Source organism: Prunus dulcis, chromosome 1 (genome assembly GCF_902201215.1).
Source record: "Prunus dulcis chromosome 1, ALMONDv2, whole genome shotgun sequence".
Taxonomy (NCBI): domain Eukaryota; kingdom Viridiplantae; phylum Streptophyta; class Magnoliopsida; order Rosales; family Rosaceae; genus Prunus; species Prunus dulcis.
In genome coordinates this window covers 27,521,861-27,542,498 of record NC_047650.1, presented here as the reverse complement: position 1 = coordinate 27,542,498, position 20,638 = coordinate 27,521,861, and the positions used below count along the sequence as shown (strand labels likewise).

The 20,638-nt window shown below is 37.9% G+C and overlaps 3 protein-coding genes across 3 annotated transcripts; 1 reads left to right on the top strand and 2 right to left on the bottom strand.

Moving 5' to 3' along the window:
* Positions 1 to 3,986: 3,986 nt before the first annotated feature.
* Positions 3,987 to 5,843, bottom strand: LOC117614379 (chaperone protein DnaJ 2-like). The gene is made up of 5 exons (XM_034343178.1): positions 5,290 to 5,843; positions 4,925 to 5,012; positions 4,701 to 4,771; positions 4,508 to 4,564; positions 3,987 to 4,367 (listed from the first exon to the last, which is right to left on the bottom strand). The coding sequence occupies exons 1-5, from the start codon at positions 5,389 to 5,391 to the stop codon at positions 4,152 to 4,154; spliced, it is 534 nt and encodes a 177-aa protein (XP_034199069.1). The 5' UTR covers positions 5,392 to 5,843; the 3' UTR covers positions 3,987 to 4,151.
* Positions 5,844 to 6,127: 284 nt separating this feature from the next.
* Positions 6,128 to 7,570, top strand: LOC117615332. The gene has a single exon (XM_034344399.1). The coding sequence runs from the start codon at positions 6,370 to 6,372 to the stop codon at positions 7,483 to 7,485; it is 1,116 nt and encodes a 371-aa protein (XP_034200290.1). The 5' UTR covers positions 6,128 to 6,369; the 3' UTR covers positions 7,486 to 7,570.
* A 33-nt stretch (positions 7,571 to 7,603) lies between these two features.
* On the bottom strand, positions 7,604 to 10,051 carry LOC117615334. The gene is made up of 2 exons (XM_034344400.1): positions 9,859 to 10,051; positions 7,604 to 8,180 (listed from the first exon to the last, which is right to left on the bottom strand). The coding sequence occupies exons 1-2, from the start codon at positions 9,976 to 9,978 to the stop codon at positions 7,830 to 7,832; spliced, it is 471 nt and encodes a 156-aa protein (XP_034200291.1). The 5' UTR covers positions 9,979 to 10,051; the 3' UTR covers positions 7,604 to 7,829.
* Positions 10,052 to 20,638: the final 10,587 nt, after the last annotated feature.

The following is a 20,638-nucleotide window of genomic DNA, read 5'->3' as shown; positions in this document are numbered from 1 at the left end:
TGTCGGATACTTTTACTATGCGTATAGCCCTATAATGTAATAAGGTGTAATTAAAAAGAATCTTGCAAATCTTAGAGAAAATTTTGGTGAATCATGAATTCATTCAAGAGTTCGATTGTGGAGGTTGGAGAAAATGGAAGTAGATCAAGCAAGCCAAAAAAAACAGCAAATATTGGTTTAGTTGTAATCGAGCTAAATCTTAGGAAATAAGATCTTATTTGATGCTGGGAAATAGAGATATAATTTTGTGGCTTTCTCTTTCTTGAAATTTTTTAGTCTTCATTGTTGAAAGAAAATGGATAGATGACTGAAAGTCCCACTTAGAGATTGCAACAATAGTTAGAGTACAAGTTCCCATCCATTATTTCTCCGTTTTACTTTTAAATTACAGTTGATCTGTCAAATTCTATTAAGTTTGTCCATATGTGTAACATTTCGAGTCGTGAGTATGCACACCCCTTCAATAAGAAAAAGAAAAAGAAAAAGAAAAAGAAAACTATATAAAGTAAGAGAATAGAAAGGAGGTTTCATTTCATCTAAAAGAAAAACTGACCATTTGAGCTTATAATTAAGAGTAAAATAAACCCGAATATCTTTAGACAAAACAGGATATATTGTCCAGCCACCGGCCCCTTTAACATAAACATGCATCAAAATTATACAGCATCAATCGCCAGTGAAAAATGAGAGAAGAAAGCACGAAATATCCGCTTCATTTGAACTTTTGTTTTTTTGTTGGGGTAAGTTTATCATGTGTTCATTTACATGATAACTCGTAAGCCTTTTGGGGAATTCTGTTTTTCATGTTGCAGCACATAATTGATTGGTGGATATATATCAATACCGGATCATCATCAGCTCAGCTGGGGTCAATTGCCTAATTGTTGAATTGTCGTTGCCCACTTTTGTTTGTCCTCGATAGTTTCATATGCGCGAGACATATAGGTGTTATAATTGTGCTGATATACATTATCATGATGAGACCGACTCTGAGTGGGAAGAAACAAAGACTAAGGACTCTTGCGGAAGACTTGCAAAGGACTAGTGGCCACAAGCCACAAACAAATCAACATTTCATTGTCAATATTTGGGAGATTCCAATTTCCAATGCCCATATTATGGACACGTTTGATGACATAGCGGCCCTACTCTCTACACGTTTGAGAGAGAGAGAGAGAGAGAGAGAGAGAGAGAGAGAGAGAGAGAGAGACCTGCACTGCACTGCACCTTTCGCTTGGATCATCAAAAAATGAATCATTTAATGAGATTTACCTTTTCTCTCTCTCACTTTGGGGCTTTGAGGTTTACAGTGCTAATTTGTGTTGTTGTAACCAAAGTGTGCAGTATTAAACTGTTGCTTTTAACCACAGAAACACATTGAAATTGTAGTAATGAGGAACTTAACCCTGAAGAAACTTAAGAGAGAGAGAGAGAGAGAGAGGGGAGAAAAGGGGGGGGGAGGAGAGGATACAAAAAGCTATGAATGTGGAATCTACATATAAAGGGGGCACCGTCCCATTTTCTCAAAGCATATTCTTCCCTCCCCTTTTCTTCATTCAGAGTCAGGTCAATTTCCCCAGTAACACACACTACTATAAATAATTCATTCATTCAGCCTAGCTATAACTATAGCTAAGGATGATGATCTTCGGAACTTTCTTTCCTTAAAACTAATCAGTATTGCTTTTCCTGGAAACCAATTATTATTTAGTAGGAAAATGACATCAAAAACAATCACATGGTGTACTCGGAATATGCAAAAATGACTTCGAAAACAGCTTCTGCCTTGACCACATGCCAATATGACAAGTAATAATAATATGCCCTGTAAGAATAGCCAATAACTGGGTAAGGTTGAATTGAAGGCCAAGAGATATGCAGACATGTTTTATATATGGAGCTGGTGAGAAGGATTGCATAAATACCACTGGGAAGCTGCTTATTGATTCAATTCAATTATTGGGAACACAAATCAAACAGTCGTGACGTATCCAAAGGCTATACTTTTGGCTTGGCCCAGCGCAACCATGACTTTATATTAACATTGTTGTCATTTTGTTTTGGAATTTATAAAAAAAAAACAGTACCAAATGCTTTTCCTTTTTCCACAGGTCATTCCAACAGAAAGCAATGCAACATGAAAAGCCAACCCACTCAACAACCTTGGGCAATTATTAAAGAAAGGATTAACTACACTTCAATCCTTAGAAGTTTAGGATCAGTATCGAAATGGGCTCCAAAATTTCAATTTCATCAATTTTATACCCAATGTATTTAAATATGACCAATTCATCCCATCCGTTAAATTGACCGTCTAGTCAAATGTTAAATGTTGATGTGTCCACTATAGGACTCACCTACTATTCAATTCGCAAAATATATATATATATATATATATAAAATATCATAAAATTTAAAAATAAAAAAAGCTTGAAAAACCCAACTCCTCAACCCCCGCCAATTCCCCACCGCTTCTCGCACTAACCCCAGCCCCCTCCCTCTTTCTCTGCACAACCACAAGCCATGAAAAAACTAGAAATATACCAATGACAGTCTCAAGCCAGCTCCTTTCTTCACTGGTGGAACAAATCCCCCTCAATTCAGCACACGTTCTCAAGTTTTAGTTCCATGTAGATGATTCCCAGCATGTGGAGGTATTCCAAACCACCAGAACTTCTGTAGCATAAAACATGGAAATAGAGGTCCTAGTTAAATTTGATTGTATTCTTTTTTTGAAAATAAAAAATTAAATAAAAGGAAAATTATGCAATTCAATATCTGAGAAAAATGGAGGAATATTCAAAATTTTCGATCTTGGCTCTGTAAGCCTTCTGATTCAACGCTAGAGCCTTTCTTGTCTATGAATTTCAGGGCCTAAAAGCACAAGGAAGACGAACGCCTGCAATCCTAATGGGCGGGACTGGAACCAGTGCAAGAAGGGGTTGTGATGGGGCCGTTGGGTTGTTAGGTAGGGAAGAGGCTGGGTTTTTTTTAAGGTTCTTCTCGCAATCCCGATGAGTAGAACTGGAACCGATGCCTCTAAGGGTGCAGAGATAGATGGTGTCGATGTCGCCGGCGCTGATGCGGAGGAGGAATGGGGCTAGGGTTTGAGTGAGAAGGGGTGGGGGTGGTGAAGGCGTTGGGTCATACCTGACCCACTCTTTATTTCTCTATTTCTCTTCCTCCCTCTCCCCCTCTCTTCGTCATCCCCTTCCTCCTCCCTCTATTTCTCTCCTTTTGCGGATCAGTTTGATTGGATTGGACAAATTAGGTTTTTTAGGTTCGGGTAATTACAGATTTGGAGCAACAACTTATAAGGCTAGTGAGTTATTTGGTTTTGATTGTGAGGTCAATCTTGTCTTGGATGTTTGATCGTGTTTTGGGTTGGAGAGGACCTGAGATTGATTGGGGGAAAGGGGGTCTGTGGAGGTCGATGAAGGGTGGATGTGAGATGGAAAGAGAGGGTTGCTAGGGCGGGGAAATTTTGTTTTATTTTGTTTTGTTTTAAAATATATATATATATATATATATTTTCTTTCCAGAAATGCTCTTCACGTGGACTAGTTGGAATGGGTTGTTAGGGGCTGTGGCAAGTTCCACAGTTGACACATCAACATTTAACGTTGACTAGACGGTCAATCCACAGTTGACACATCAACATTTAACGTTGACTAGACGGTCAATATAACAGATAGGGTGAATTGGTTATATTTAGATATGTTGAGTATGAAATTAATAAAATTGAAACCTCAATACCTATTTCGATACTGACCCTAAATTTCTAGGGACTAAAGTATAGTTAATCCTTAAAGAAAAGTCCAAACTCCAATTAAACGACAAAGCATAGCATGGGCCATCCCATCAAATCCCAAGCTCACTATATTTGTACGATGGCCCTGGGCATTGCAAGATCAAATTAAGTCATTCTTTTTCCTGGGTTGGGCTTTTGTTCATTAAACCCCCATCAATCTTTCAAGGCAAAGGCATAAAAGCTACGTTTGCACAATTCCTTCGCCTCCAAATTGAGTCCAGTACAACAAACAGGCCCAATCACTGGGACTTGAGATTTCCAAAAAACATTTTCTACAAAGTCACTCAGAATTGACCACAAAAGCAAAAAGGCAAAGTACAACAAGCAACCACTTCCCCCACTAAAATGAAAAGAAGCCATTTCCTAGGCTTGGTACGTGTAGAGCTGAGCCTCTGTCCACCCCTGAATGAGATTCTAGACGCGTCCTCTTGGTCTTGAAGCATCCAGACTGTTCAAAAGATGATTGTCCACAGAACAAAGACGGGGGAGGAGACTCGAATCCTTGGGCCATCTCCATCAACATTGTCTGTAGATCCTCCATGCTATAATTCTTTGCCTGATCACCACTCCAAATTACATAACCCCAATTAGAATTCCTAGAAACAACTAAGTAGAAACTATCTCTACCATCACACCACGAACCAACCAAATTAAGCTAAAAAAGAAAACAAGATCAGAGAGTCTAATCTAGTCTACCTCTCTTCTGGATTCGGCCATGAGAGAGACCATTTCTTGCACAAAATCACAGAATCCCTGCGGTGCACATCAGTTGTGTGTAAACTAGGTGCCAAAGACACAGCACAATAAAGAAAGAGGAAACGAAAGGCAGCTTAAATCAACATACAATGAGGGCCTTGATTGAAGAATAAATAGAAACATAAAGACCCACCTCGTCGTCTTCCTCATCAGGATCATATAAGCCTGCATCGTACATGGTCCGCTTCCTGTGGTCTGATAACACTGCTCCAATCAAAACCAAAGAACAGGGTTAAACAAAAGCTGTATCAAATCAATCAACACTCGAAGATTCTTTTAAATGAAAATAATTAATTATTCAAGAAGAAACCCTACACACACATAAACACCATTTTTAAAAAAATTATGTTTATATACCTGAATAGGCTTCTTGAATAAGCTGGAATTTTCGCTTGGCTTCACCCAACAAAGAAGGTGTTCTTGTCCACCTGTCCGGATGCCATTGCTGCACCAACACAAGTTAACCAAATACACAACGTCAACTCTACACTCATTTCATTAATTAGCACAAAATTTTCCGAACTAAATAATCCAAAAGCACAGAAACCCAACCAAAAAGACGCATCTTTTCTTCTCATTGTCACCATGTAAAAAACAGGTTTTTTTTTTCTCTCGGAAATCTAGTCGTTTTCTCTGGACGTGATCTATGTATATAGCATGCACTCATATATATGCAAATTAGAATCTAGAAAAGAAAAGAGAAGATGATAAAGTTTACCTACCATAGCAAGCTTGCGGTAAGCACGCCTTATATCTTCAATGGAAGAGTCCGAACTGACACCAAGAACTCTGTAGTAAGATGGCGAATCCTGTCCGGCTTCCATCTCCTCCACCAAAATCACCACCACACAACAAAACCAATCTCGGAGCTTCTTTTAATTCCCAATCAAACACCCAACTTCGCAAAGCACAAGTTCCTCAAGCACTTTTATTAACCACGTGTACAGTTATGATATCAGACTCTTGTTAATCTTGAATGCTATAGAAACCAGAGGACTATTGACTTACAATTACCAAGTAATACAAACAAGAACAGATAAAAGCGGAAGGGGTGGTAGCGTATTTATAATACAGTGATGGCTGGCTTAGCTATGGCGGTTTCTACAGAGGCAAAATATCTTCTGGGTTTCCAATCTGGAATGTTCCGGAACAACTTAATAAATGACGTGGAATTTTCTTTTGCGACAAGGGCCGTAGATATTTTTGGGGTTCAGATATTTTCTGGTTTGCTAAACGTTATGTTCAACTCAGCTTGGACAAAAATGAAGAAAAACAGTATGCACGGTTATGGATCCGGATCCTCTGCTTATTTTTATGTTGATGGCAGAGATTCCAATTTGAACAAGTGGGTTCAAAGGAAACTATGTCCGAAGGCAAGGCCTAGGCTTTGGAATATTAGCTTGGGCTACTTCGTCTCAGGCCTGAAAGAGATTGGACTTTGGGCTACCGCACGTAAACTTAAGTTTTGTCAGCCTTTGGAAGTTTGGATCCAAAACAAAAATGACCAAGGTTATTAACAGCGACTTTTTCTTGTAGGCCGAACGAATATAAATATTTGTTTGTTTTGCTTGCTCTTTAGCTTTGAGAAAGGAAATCGACGGCCGCAAAGAGTTTGTTTGTTCAATTTTTCAGGCGAATTCATGCATCGTTTGTTGTTTTGACAAGAAATCATATCTGGAAATGGGAGACTGGAGGCTGCCTGGCCTTGGATTGTTTGACAAGAAATCTTTAATATCACTATAAATGCACACCAGTGACACTACATATTTCCATCACTCCAACATTGAAAAACGAAAAACACCATGCCTCCAATCGCATCCAGACCATCGTTTCTCTCCTTCATTGTCATCGTCCTCACCATCTTGCTGGGCCCAATCCCAACCCTAACCCAAGCCGGAAAGCCCCACCACATCAATTTCCGATCCCCAAACCTCTACCCAGAAGGCGTCACCTATGACCCATCCGCCCAGCACTTCATTGTCGGCTCCCTCCACCATCGCATCATAGTCTCCGTCTCCGACGCCGGCATCGCCGACACCCTAATCTCCGACCCTACCCTCCCCGAAAACGTCTCCGTTGTCGGCCTCACCGTCGACTCCGTCAACAACCGCCTCCTCGCCAATATTCACGCCCCGGCCCCGCTCCCCGAATTCAACGCCCTCGCTGCCTATGACCTCCGCACGCGCCAACGCCTCTTCCTTTCCCCCCTCCCCTCAGATGACGTCAGCGACGGGACACGTCAGATTGCGAACGACGTCGCGGTGGACTTCAAGGGCAACGCCTACGTCACCAACTCGGCCGGCAACTTCATCTGGAAGGTCAACGCCCAAGGGGAGGCCTCTATCTTCTCCAAGTCTCGGGCGTTCACTGCGCAGCCCGTGGACCGAGACCTACCGTATAGTTTCTGCGGCCTAAACGGCGTAGCTTATAACAGTAAGGGGTATCTTTTGGTGGTGCAATCGAATACGGGCAAGATGTTCAAGGTGGACGCGGAGGACGGGACGGCGAGGCTGGTGCTGCTGCCGGAGGACATGCATTTCGCCGACGGGATCGCGATCAGAAGCGACGGCGTCGTTTTGGTGGTGTCCCATAAGACGCTATGGTTCTTGAAGAGCCAGGACAGTTGGGGGGAGGGTGCGGTTTATGACAAAATTGACCTCGACGCCGAGGGTTTTCCTACTTCGGTGGCGGTCGGGGCGGAGGACAGGGCGTATGTGCTGCGTGGGCACGTCATGGAGGGTATGACGGGAAATGTGGAGAGGGAGGAGTTTAGCATTGCGGAGGTGAGATCGGTGAAGGAGAGCAAGGAAGAGAGTGTTTGGATTTTCGTTTTGATCGGCTTGGGATTAGCTTATTTCTTGTTTTGGAGGTTTCAGATGCGCCAGCTTGTTGGCAATTTGAACAAAAAGACCAATTAGTTTTTGTTCCTTGTTTTTCTATTTTCTCATTTTGTAGATTACTTTTGTAACAGATCAATATCAATGAAGTTTGATTTTTCTGCAACATAAGATTTGCACATGGTAACAAAGAAAAACATAGCCAGGAGCAAAAATGATCATGCACTCATAGGTTTATTACTGATATTCAACAACGAAATCTTGATCCCAAGTTCTGAATTAACAGAGGCAAATTAAAATTCTACAGAAGCATAAACTTTCAACAAGTGTCATGCTCTACTGTCTCAACAAAACTATTAGGCAGCCAACGTTCAACAACCCCAACAATGGAATGAATGACCATTTATCAGAGAAGAATTACCATCTCAAGGCAGAATTGCTTCCACTGGTGGTACAAGCAGGCTTCCTTGAGCATTTTGAGGTGGTGCAGGGGGCAAAGTTTGAGGCTTTTTCTCCTCCGACGATGGTGGTGATGGGTATGGCTCTTTCCCATCATTGGTCTTTGGCTTTGACAACCCAAACTGTTCCCTGATCTTCTCAAACTTCTCTTGAATTTTCCTCCTGATCTCGGGCTTGACAATGCGCGCTTCTGCAGGTTTTATAGGAAAAAGAGTGGCTGCTGCCAGTGTCCCAGCAGGCAAACATAACATCAAATCTCTTCGTGAAACGCCAAAGGCTTTTGGAGCTTCTATTTTGCGTTTTCCCTCACTTCTCACCTGCAATAATTCAGAAAAGGAGAAGTTAAATAAAGGTGCATCTCAGAGATGAATTCAGTAGTCCTACACGAACGAACTTAGTCTTTTGTTACTTGTAGTGTAACCAAGAACTGACAAGTACTAGAAAGTACTAATAAGGGTATTAGAGCCTACTTTCTGGAGGCCCTTGGACAAATAAAAATCAATCTGCTCAAGTTATGTATGATTTAACCATTTACAGCATACAGTTTGGAGGGACCTTAATTACTAAAAGAAGGATGGGCAAAAATCCCATCCTACCACTAAGCAAAAACTAATCCATCTTCCTTGTGATCCATTTGTATTTATGACCAGAAATTAATGAAATTTTCAGTAGCTTAGATCTTTGGGATAAAAACACTCAAACTAGAGACGACAAAACAGAGAATATATTTGGTACTTCTTATTCAGATTAGCATGAATTCATCACAAGCAGCTTACACTGTGGCCAGAAATTAACTTGAGCAATGGGCACCATATGGAAAAGGTTACAACAAATGTGACACAAGTAACCTAGGTTCTATTATCAAAATCTTGGTAACTTATCTCCGCCAAAAACATACAGTACGTAGATTCTATGGAAGCTAAGAAAGATATTTCTCTTCTCCTCTTGTCTGAAACCCAGGAAGCAGAGACTCCTACAATGAAATTTAAACGCCAACTATGAAATCTAAGGATGCCATGGTCCACGGTTTAATATCATGCTCTTAACCTGCTTGTTTATGGACCATATTAGGCAGATCAGCTGCTGCATATGTAATTGATGATCGCCCAAATATTATGCTACCATACAATTGATGATCTTCTAAATATAATGTGTACCATTTACGAACATCGAAACAATTCCAAGTATTTGGAAACAATGTACTTATTTTCACATGGCATGAGACGATTAAGTTCCGACTCAGTGATACCAACTAGTAAACTATTTTGGAACAAAAAAACGGTTGAGCTGAAATTAAGTTCCGACTGCAGGTGCGCGCTACAATCTATAGACATAGGAGGTCTGTAGCCTTACATATCAGAGGACCAATTAACTGAGTTAGACAAAAAGTGAACAAACATTAGGATATCAAAAGAGAGAATTCAAACCTTACAGCTTACAGTTTAAGTTTCTTCACAAATTTCCAAAAATAAGGAAACATAAACTAAACAACTCATTCATTGTTATTGATCTGTAACTATGTGAACAAAATGCGACCCACTAGTATAGTACATTCCTAAATGATTGCAGCACGGAGTTTACTACAAAGAATGATCCAGTAAAGTAAATTACAATATAGATAATTCATATTACATAATTGGGTTTAAAAGGAAAACCCAAATGCATTTGCAGTTGAAAACTTCACCCAAAAATAAATAAATTATCAACCAATCTTAATGAATTTCTGCTACAGACATGAGCTCGGAAAAAGAGGTGGGTCAACGATTCAGAGGACAAATATTAATTTCTAAGCACAAAATAGATGACAATAAAAGGATTTTGAGCAGAACAGAGTGGATGAATCTAGTCTCTCAGGCCCAGCAAAGGCGGTTGAAAAGCAAATAGTAGCAGGAGACTGATGAGTTCAGCTAAGCAAGGGGTTTTACTAGTGTTGAACTTAAATATCAACTCTGGAGGAGGCCAAAGCCAAATTAAGGTGATGAGTTAAAAATGAACCTGAAGAGGAAGAGCTCTCTTCGGGGTTGTCGTCACCGAGCGCTTCCAGGGTAACTGGTTCTCTCCGACTGCCGAAGGAAGCGAACCGCCGCCCACCAGCTTGCAACTTGAGAATGCCATCTGTCCCCCGCAAAAATCAACGGTCTCCAACACTCAAACTTGTTTATTTGTGGAGTTTGAAGGGGCAGTCCGTAGAGCTAAAGAGACATAAACAAATTAGTGGGCCTTCTGTAAAAGTAATGTGATTTCACTTATCTGGACTGGTTGTTTTTTGTTGGCCCAAGGTTTTTTATGTCACCAACGGGCCCAAGTGTAAACCCATATCACGATGCAGCTCCCACCCCGAGCACAAAAATACATGAATGATGCAAAGAAAATCGATTGATCGAGATGGAGATATTAGTCGTGAATTTTTTTATTCTTTTTTATTTTTATTTTTATCCTGCCAAGTATGGTGTGTTTTTCGATTTTGAAAGTTCCTTGTTTTAAAATGTCAGTTAGTGTCTTGAGGGGGAGTGTTAGATAGCTGTCCATAGCTGTCCACAAATCCTGAAAAAGCTTGTCCACCACCTAGAAACACAAATCTGTTATAAAACCAAAGAATTGAGGAGAGAATTTAGAAGCAGAGAAACAGTAGGATTGGTTCCTCTCTTCAGTATTATATCATCCCTCCATTACAAGGAGGGGTGAATCCTTTTGTAGGCAAAGCCCCTTCCAACATGTGGTGGGCTCCACATTATCACCTTATCACCTAATCACCTTATCATTTACAACAAAATCCTGATTTTAGGGAAACACAAAATGTTGGAAATCAGAAATTTGGTTTTGTGGTTTAGTTTGTAATCTTGTGGCTAGCCCATCTGAAAAACCTCTCTTCTTACACCCTATTTGGCAAATACTTTCCTCGTTACCATTTTTCCTAATAGTAGTGTGGTGTGTGTAGACGTTTTTCATTATATATTTTTAATGAATTATTTTTGCATATGTGTCAAATTGTAATCTGCATAAAGGAGAAGTATTTTCTTATAGATAAGAAAACAAGTAGTATCTTTAATTAAGTTGTATTTTTTAAAAAAAATTCACCAAACTATGCATATAACATAAGTCACGTACTTCTTTCTGAAAACAAAGTAAACCATGGCCTCCTCCTCTGCTTTTGCCGCTACCCACATAAATTACGTACATTAAGCACAACACAAGGGATTCTCTTTCAAGATTCTATTTGTCTTGCACTGTGTTTCAGTTAGCCTTTTATTCTCCAAGTGTTGGATTTGCTGGTTGTTCCCTAACCCTTCATTTATATTCTTTCACGAGGGGAGAAAATCAAATTTTCACTAATGAATTAACCTTAGCTGATTGTTTTACTTTATCATTTCACCTGATTAAACAAGCAAATCTCATTCGTGGCCACGGGCTTTCAGAGTCTGTAGACTGTATGCATGCCCTCGACAAAGTAACTTTCAAAGGTCTTTTTGGTGAAGAGCAAAAAGCCATACCTACCGAGCCAGAAACCAACCTTCATGCAGCATGCGCAATGAGATTGTTTGACCTCCAACCCAGATGGAAGGTGTGAGATAATGCCACATGTTACTGACAATGACTTGAAATTGGAAAAGGCAGATAAGCCCACAACCAATACGAGCTGTGTCGAGGAGATCATGTTAATTATAACAATACTTCAGCTATGCATGTATTATATGGGTCGTAATATTCACATATAGAAAATGAGTACATATAGAAGGAGGGAAGGAGGGAAGAAACAAAATCATAATAACTAAAAGCAGATTAATATAGCTTTCTACCAACCGCTGTTCACTGGAGAATTTGATGCGATCACATTGACTTTGAAGCACAAAACTTGCTGGACCACAATTTACATGGCGTAATTGTCAATATATTGTTGGTGAAGAAAAAGAGTGATGAGATTATATATATATGTACCGACATACCTGCAGATCGAAGATTTGTGTTCTTAAAATGTACCTGGACATGATCACGTTTTTTGATGAAAAGTTGATCCTCTTCCTCATAATTAAACTTGGGATATATAGCCACAGGACAGGAGGAAACATAGATAGCTCAAGATGTTGAATTCCATGCAAACCCTTGCCAAATGAAAAGTCTCTTTGCTTATACCTCAGGTTCGTTGTCCCTCCGACCTATCAACATTAGGGTAGCTAGCTCTCCTAGTCCTATACCCTATACCTAGACTAATTTTGTAATGTAATGTGCGTATGTAATGTACGCCTCTAGCTAACAATAACAAAGTAAATATTTTGGTGGTATAACTTAGTTAATCTTGGTAAATTAAATGACATGCCAATGACGTGACACAAATTTACTAGAATGATTTCAGATATTTGAATTTGATATTGAAGCATGTAAACAACAAAAACAACCTTTGATTCTTCCATTTCCTGGATTAATTGGTTGTGTTAAATAATTCTTCATCATGGAGTAATAATCCGGCGCTCTGCCTCATCGACAATTACTAAACTTGCCCTGATCTGTCTAGTCTTTGAAGACCACAAAATTCACTACCGTAAAAGTCCAGCGATTAGTTTATGTCATATTTATACCACAAAAGAGATTTATAGGTAGCCTATATATTAATTACTGTAATTTTCTATCCCTAAAAGAGGATCCAAAAAAGAAAACCCCAAGCCCCTTCCCAATTTGATCAACCCTAAACTTGTTATACGCGAATCTGAAATAAAAGGCGTATACCTCATATACAAATTCAAAGTCTATAAAATTTTCTAGGGGTGTAACAACTATATTATATACAACAACACCCCCTACACTATGTTTTGGTAAACTAATTAATTGCGATCGCATGGAGCAAAATTTGAGATATGGACGAGACATATGGATGCAACGAAAGACTTTAACATGCATATCATTTGACGGCATCTTTTGTGTCCCCAAAAGCTAGAAAATAAAAAATCAAGGACAATATTGAATCTTTCCAGAAGATCCAGCATAAGTCCTACTACATACACGCCTTTTCTATATGCACTATATATAGTAACTTTTAGCTTTTCTAGTGATTTCGGTCGATCAACTTCTAGGTCATATTCCAAGATGTCTGGTTTAGTTTTTTAGATGATCAATCGTGTTAATTAATTGAAAAAAGTATGCTTAATAAAATCTAATTAGGGTTGTCGGGAGTCTAGCTAGTCTTTACCGTAGGTTTCAGGTCGAACAGACAACGAAACGAAGATTAATTTGCAAAAGAGACTAGTCACTTGACAAGCATAGCATGGACTCCACTCACCCGTATCAAAATATATCAATATATTCCTTTCGATCATTGATCATGCTTGTGCTATCTTTCTTTCCTTCATTCCCACCTGAAAAGGGGAGAGGGAGAGAGAGAGAGAGAGAGAGAGTAAATCGAACTATAAATATAAGATTCAGATGAAGTAATGAATCGAACTATAAATATATAAGAACCACAGCTACTTAATTGGAGAAACATACGTACGTTAGGAAGAAGAAGAAGAAGAAGAAGAAGCAGCTGGTGTTTAGACAAGAAGAAGCTGTGTTGTATGCCCTATATATATATACACATATAGAGGGTGAGTTTGAGCTTCATCTTATGGAGATAAGAAGAAGGAAGCTTTCTTTCTTTTTCAAGTATAGCTAGCCTAGCCCAATTGTTTAATGGGTGAAGCGTGCGACTTGTATACGGATCCTCATATCTGTTAGATCCTTACACGTGACTATCATTGACTAATTGGTATTAATTAATTGTTTATGTTGGCATCTGAATTCATAATAGATAGATATTGATGGACGGACGGTGTAAATTGTAATTAGCTCATTTAGAATTAGAAGCAGATACATATGTAGTCCGACATTCTGGTAAATCTATAACGTGGTGGTGGGCCAGGTTGATGCACCTACTTTAGGCCTTACTCGACGACTTGTGGTTAATTCATCTGTTTGTTTGATCCATCTGTTTTCCTTTTCTTTTGGATGAATATATCCTCCTAATTTGTGTTGTGTTATATTGCACTTGCACTTGCACTGCTACCTTTTTCTGAAAAGCAATAATTGTAAAGCCTCGATCATGATTGGCTCAATTTTCATGATAAATCTTCTTTTTGTTCATCCTAAATATTGAAAAAAATATGCAGGTGATTTATTTATGTCGGGAAAAAGCAGCTGCGATCTTTGTTTTTCAAATCTTGGTAGCTAATTACATTTATTTGTGGCATGGAGTGAAAGGGCCACTTCCCATTATGTGGGGATAGAAATTTAATTACCTATGTATATAGTCTAGAGAGAGAGACAGAGAGAGAAGAGAGCTAGAAATCAAACCCAAAGATTATAACAGAAATTTATTAGTACAGGCGTTGTCATCACAGCGCGCAACAGAGCGTTTGATAGCGGCAGCACAAGGATACTGTAGGTATCGATGAACAGTAGGCAGCTGGAGATTCATGAGTTGCTTGCTAGCTCTTCAAAGCTCTTCCAAGCTGACCTGATTGCTTGTAATTCATGCCAGGAGCTTTACTTTGGTAATTGCAAACAAATCAACAATTCATTATGCTATAGTAGGTCGCTAGCTATAAGACAGAGATGAATTACTATTGACCTAATTAAAAACACAAAAATTAAGACAAGGGACAAAAACATATATCAATCTCCTTAACTTTAATGATTGAATTCTTTACTTTTTCCGATGCATATGTTTATTCTAATTATGTTTTGTACTAATTTCAATTGCATTATTGGAACATTTTAGTCTATATATCATTCATGAAGAGAAATGATATTCATATTGGCTCAAGTGTTAAAGTGAAACTTACTGACATGACATCTATAGATTTGCACCTAAATAGCAATTCTTAATGATATCTTTGTCCAAAGCAACTAATATTAATTGGAAATATCTAACATGAGAGAAAGCTCAACATGTGAACAATGCTATATATTACATAATTCAGTAGTTAATTAACAAAACAATAAAGAACGTACATCAAGAGAGAGAGAGAGAGAAAGAGACAGAGATCAGACCAGGAAAGTAGGAAGCTTCTTGGCTTGGAGCTTCGTTGGACGAAGACAATACTGGGTGTTGGACTAGCGTGGACCATGGAAACACATAGGCTGGGAGAGCTCGATCAGATCAGATGGGGGTTGGGGTTGGGGTGTCAAATTCCATGCAAAGCCTTGTCAAGCGAGCAGTCCCTTAAGCATACACCTCACATTCATTGTCAGATCGACCTCGATCCGTCCATATATCCTTCGAATGAATTCTAAAAAAATTACGTATTATGTGGTTTTCCTACCTCCACTCATTCACTTCTCTTAGACTCTCACTCAACATGTGAGAGAGCACTGCCTACTGAGACCCACGTCACAGTTTCTAAGTGCTCTTTAAAATGTACATTATTACAGGAGACAAGTATTCGTCCCGAAAAATAAATAAATAAATAAAAATTTAAAATCAGGAAACATGTAGGGTCTAATTATACATATAGAAAGAGACTGCATTAACATTGTACGTAGATGAGAACAAAAACCACCTGAATTAAGCTACAAATGTTATAATAATCCTATAATTTTATTTGCACTCTAATCTTATAATAATCTACCAAGCTGCCCATGTATAATGTTATATTGAGTTGAGTATATATAAATCCATGTCCTTATACAGCCACCTTGCGAGGACAAGGAAACTTTATCAAATAAACAACACAAAGGAGATGCCTTCATGAGCAACAGCCTGCCCTTCGATCAGTCAAATATACGATCTTTTCTTTCAGAATTGTTCTCCCCACGAATAATGCTAGGATCACCAACAAATAACACTAGGGTCACCAAATTGATGAAATCCACAACGGACCCAAATTTGAATATATAAAATATCAGTTATTCTCTCATTTGGATGTCCGCATATTATTATCGTGCAGATGACATTGTAAACAGGAAGAAAAACATGGAGGGGTAGTAGAAAATACATGGCGTTTACACGATAATAACATTCGGATGTCCGCATATGTGAATTTCTGTATAAAATATTATAATATGTTTATATAAACAAAATTTATTGAATCTAGCACTACTTATTATCATGGATTGCAAAAGTTTTTGTGGAATATAATTTATGAAGAAATTGGGAAGAAAAGCTTATTATCCGTATCTAAAGTAATTAGCCTAGCAATCCTTAAATTTACAAAAGCTTCAAGGAATCGGGAAGAAAGTAGATGACACACAGCTTGTAAACCTTTATACTCTCTATAGTCTCTACTAGTACGTACCTACTAGCACCAGGCTCCAGGTCCAACCACACTTCTTGAGTAGTGCACATATATACTCCGAGAAATCTGGGAAAAGATTAGTCTAATATTATCATCTATCTAAGTCTTGATGCTATAATATTTCTACTCTAATAAGGAAATAATGGAATTCAGAAAGTTGATTAATTCCTGCTAATGTTAATTAATTAACTTAAGACGTGTGTTAGTGTTGTGTTTGGTGAGAATTTGAGATTAGGGAACCAATCTATTCCAACTCAAGCAGGAATTAATCCATATGATGGTTGATTATAGGGTAAATGTATATTACGACTAGGGTTATAAGTTTCCCACATCTTACATGAATCTAATTAATTTCTAGCCGTTTCAAGTGCACCTGAAAGTCAAGTGCAAAGCTGCGAACCTACCAAACAGGCAACACATAAAATACACATTGACATGCATATTAATTCGTGCATTTAATATAAAAATGATTAGCTATAGTTTGTTGTAGCACAGATTTCATGGAGTAATTGTGGAGCTAGCACATCATTCCAGGTATAATTCACAGATATTGGGAGGGAGGGTATGCATGGGAGAAAGCAAAACCAAATTAGTTCTTTAATAATAAGCTGATCGATCGATACATAAAACAAATCTGGCCACTGATCGATAAAGAAAAGAAAGTGGTTGTTGGTCCCTGTTTTGTAAAGGAGGTTGAATTAATTAATTTTACAGTTAGGGTTCGTATATGATCATATAGTTGACCGTGAATCGTGATGATGATTCTGCTAGTCCTAGGTATATGTATATGTGTGTGTAATAGGAACAAGGTCGAACAGACAACGAAACAAAGGATAACCCAAGAAAGGGCTGCTCGCATGACAAGGATAGCATGGATTCTACTCACCCACCATATACATATATATATATAGCAGCAGTTAGCATATGTTGAGATTTCTATATGGCAGGAAGTACTGCATGCACCTTGTATGTGTTAATCCATCTGGAAAGGAACAAAGGATATATAACAGTCAGAGAGAGTTCAGAAGAAGTAAATTAATAAAGCAAATAAAACATAAAAGGATCTGACAAAGTTGGGAAGAAGTGGATACCTGGATATGTATGTGTAATGATAAAAATTTAAAGAAGAAGAGCAGTAAAGTAATCCCTTTCTGGGCAGAGAGAGAGAGAGAGAGAGAGAGAGAGAGCGCGCTCGTGTGAGAGTTCATTTTCATGGGGGCGCTGGTTTTGTCATAAGCTTGGAAAAGGCTGAATTTATAGAGATGAAGGGGAATATATAAAAAAAGAAAATATCTGAGTTAGAGGGAGGGGTTGAAGTGAAGCATGTGAAAGTGGGAACATGTGTGCGTCAGCTACGTTTGACACGTGAGAGGAGGTTTGACTTTGACTCACGGGTAACACATTACACATTAGAGATTAGGGAGAGGAATTCTGTGCATCCCATGCCCATCCTCCTCCTCCTTAACAACTAGCTCATATTGTTTTGATTTGAGGCGTTATTTTTCCTTGTTTTCCGCATACCAATTTATCAATTTACCCTTTTGGTCAAATTGTTCAGATTGGTCAGAAGAAGTCGCTAGTCATTGCCGTCCTTGTAGGGTAAGAGAAGCAAACAGATGGGAGAGTAGAGTCAACTAAGTAGATATGGAAAATATTGGAGGAGAGACGAGACGAGTATTGTTGAAGTTGAAGGGAGAGAGAGAGAGAGAGAGAGAGAGAGAGAGAGAGAGAGAGAGATTACTACCAAAAAGAAGAAAATTAAAAAATAAGTAAGTAGTGATAAGGAGGGAGGGAGGGAGGTTAGCTGCCCTCGTGTGATTGTAAAATGGTTGATAGAAATGACATGAAAATGGAGGGATGTTCGTGTCCAACCTCAACCTCCCCACATGATTTCATCACATTCCTTATCTACCCATCCATTTCTTTCTTTTTCCCTTTTTTTCTTTTTTGGGTTTCCAATTTGAGCTATCTATATCTATATCTTGCCAGATTCTGTCAGTCCTCCTGATCACCAACACTTGCCAACCATCATTTTCGTAAGTACCTATACTAATTAATGTCATTTGTGCTCTGCTGTGGGAACGATGATTTTCTGAACTCCTTACATAAACTTATCTAACTTATCTTTCACAGAATTTTCCCCACAAAAATCAACAGTTTATTTCTTCCCAAAACAAAAAACAAAAAACTGATTAATTCCTTGCTTAACCAGAGCAACTCATTTGTTCAAACGCAACTATTCACCTCCTTTAAACATTAAAATAAACAACGAAAAAAAAGTTCGGAGGACAGTAACGCATGGTTTCATGCGGGCAAAAGTTGCTGGTATATATAATATACAGGATTAATTACTGTTGTACCTCATGAAGAATTTAAAATCAGTAAAATCTGTGTTTTTTTTAAAAAAAAAACTAATTTGAATTTTAAAGTTTTGAATATCTAAAATTACTAAAATGTCCATGTCGCATTAGCACATTTAGGTCTCGTTTGGTTTACGAAAAGAATTTGAGGGAAAATCATTTCCCATGTCATTTTCCAATGGAAGATTCTTTTTTTACGTTTGGTAATGCTGGGAAAGTAACCGGGATATATCACTTTATTTCATTTCCCATGTTTGTTTTGAGTAGGAATGGAAAACCAAGTTAGTATAAATTTTCAATTATTCCCATATTAAATCAAATAAAAAAATGCATTTAATGATATATTGTAATTCTAAATTGTTAATGGGGACAAAATGGTCATGAAAAATATTTATTTAATATTTGCTCATTTTCCCAAACTTTCCCATGAGGAGGGAAAAACAAAACCCAAGTTGAGAGGATGGCTTCACTTTTCCCCTCTACTTTCCTATAGGCCAGGCAACGATTTCTCATGTATGGACTTTCCAAACATGGGAAAGCAATTGATTTCCCATCTCGAAGTCTCCTTTCCCATGAACCAAACGAGGTTTTGTGGATGGAAATGGACGGAAGTGGTAAAGTGAGAAATTTCCAGCAATTTTAAGAGAGTTTGGATGTTAAGTGAGAAAATTTCAGTTTTATGGGATAAAATGAGACCGAACGCCCGTTTCAAGGAGTGAAACAGTAAATAAGCCTAATATAAATGATTTATGAGGCATCTTCCAACAAAAATTTAATACATTACTTAAAAAATGGTGGCAATTCAAATAGATAACGAGATTGCAATAAACCATCTAAAATCCTCTTGGAAAAGCTATACTGATTTTCTTTTTTTCTGGCATCTTCCAACGAATGTGAATAAATTAATCATGGCAAGAAACAAATAATAGTAAATTTAACTTAATTCTTTGAAAGTCATTTTTTCTCAACTACAATCCTCTCTTTATTTTTGTTTGAATAAAATTTTGTTTTTTCTAAATAAATCCTGATGGCTTGGATCCAACTCAGCAAATTACCTAATCAAGCGCAAAATCGAATTTATTATACCTTTTCAATTTCTAAAATACCCCCAACCAAGCCTTATTGTATTTTGTATATTAATGTAGGAACTAATATCGGAACAATTTTTAATTGGATTGTAACTAATGACACACTTGAATTTGGAAAGATTTCTAAATGGATGTAGGAATTAATTTGGAAACTTTTTTTAAATTTAACAATAAATTCATATTTAACATACCTAATCGGATTATTTAACAACAACAACAAAAAAGATTTATTTATTTTGTATGCAGTAAGTGTATTATGATCTTATTTCTGTAGGTGTATTGCTATTGCTTGTATATGTAATTACTGCTTACGTCTATTACAAGTTCATGGTTGGCATTAGTATTGACTATAAGTCCATTACAAATTTATTTTTTTGACATTGCTAATAATTTACATTCATTACTAATTAAGATGGTAAAAATTTACGTTTCAATGCCATATAGTTGGATGGCATTAATTGTAAAATAGTTAAAAATAATAGGATAAATAGTAGCTTATTTTAAATTTGGATTGTAATTGAAGATTATAAAATAGATGAGTTATTGTTTAGAATATATGAGTTACACGAGCCTTTCACCTAACATCTCAAAAAATAATAACGAGAATGCTTTGCTGCTGGGTGGGTGAGGTCTCCTAAAACAAGAGGGTAAGCAGAGTTAAATGATGTGGGGGATCCATCCGGATCTCCTAAAGGGGAAAGGAAACGGCTGAGTTAAATGAACTTCCACCAACATAATTAATCAATTACCCAATCCACTAAGCACAGTTCCTAACTTCCTATATGGAGCCTACACTTAACTGTTATTCTATCTTTTCGCTGACAATGGGGTCTATATTACTTGCTTAATATAGCATTAAGGGTTTAGGGTTGGACCCACCACTTATTATATTATATATATGATCCCAGCACTTATTTGCATCCAGAGGGACGCACGCTTCTTATGCTTCAGGTAATATATATATATTTATTTAAATACGCTTCAGGTATTTTCACCCAAACCTTACCTATACTACACGTATAGGACCCCGCACCTTAAATTAACTACACCAAATATACTTTGA

What these genes read in the sequence shown, in the direction of transcription:
- LOC117614379 (XM_034343178.1), bottom strand. Translation starts at nt 5,391, where the DNA reads ATGGAAGCCGGACAGGATTCGCCATCTTACTACAGAGTTCTTGGTGTC. An exon ending in TATTCAAGAAGCCTATTCAG is followed by an intron (nt 4,772 to 4,924) that starts GTATATAAACAT and finishes TGATTGGAGCAG; the next exon opens with TGTTATCAGACCACAGGAAG. An exon ending in TGGCCGAATCCAGAAGAGAG is followed by an intron (nt 4,368 to 4,507) that starts GTAGACTAGATT and finishes AGTGGTGATCAG; the next exon opens with GCAAAGAATTATAGCATGGA.
- LOC117615332 (XM_034344399.1), top strand. Translation starts at nt 6,370, where the DNA reads ATGCCTCCAATCGCATCCAGACCATCGTTTCTCTCCTTCATTGTCATC.
- LOC117615334 (XM_034344400.1), bottom strand. Translation starts at nt 9,978, where the DNA reads ATGGCATTCTCAAGTTGCAAGCTGGTGGGCGGCGGTTCGCTTCCTTCG. An exon ending in AGAGAGCTCTTCCTCTTCAG is followed by an intron (nt 8,181 to 9,858) that starts GTTCATTTTTAA and finishes GAATTATTGCAG; the next exon opens with GTGAGAAGTGAGGGAAAACG.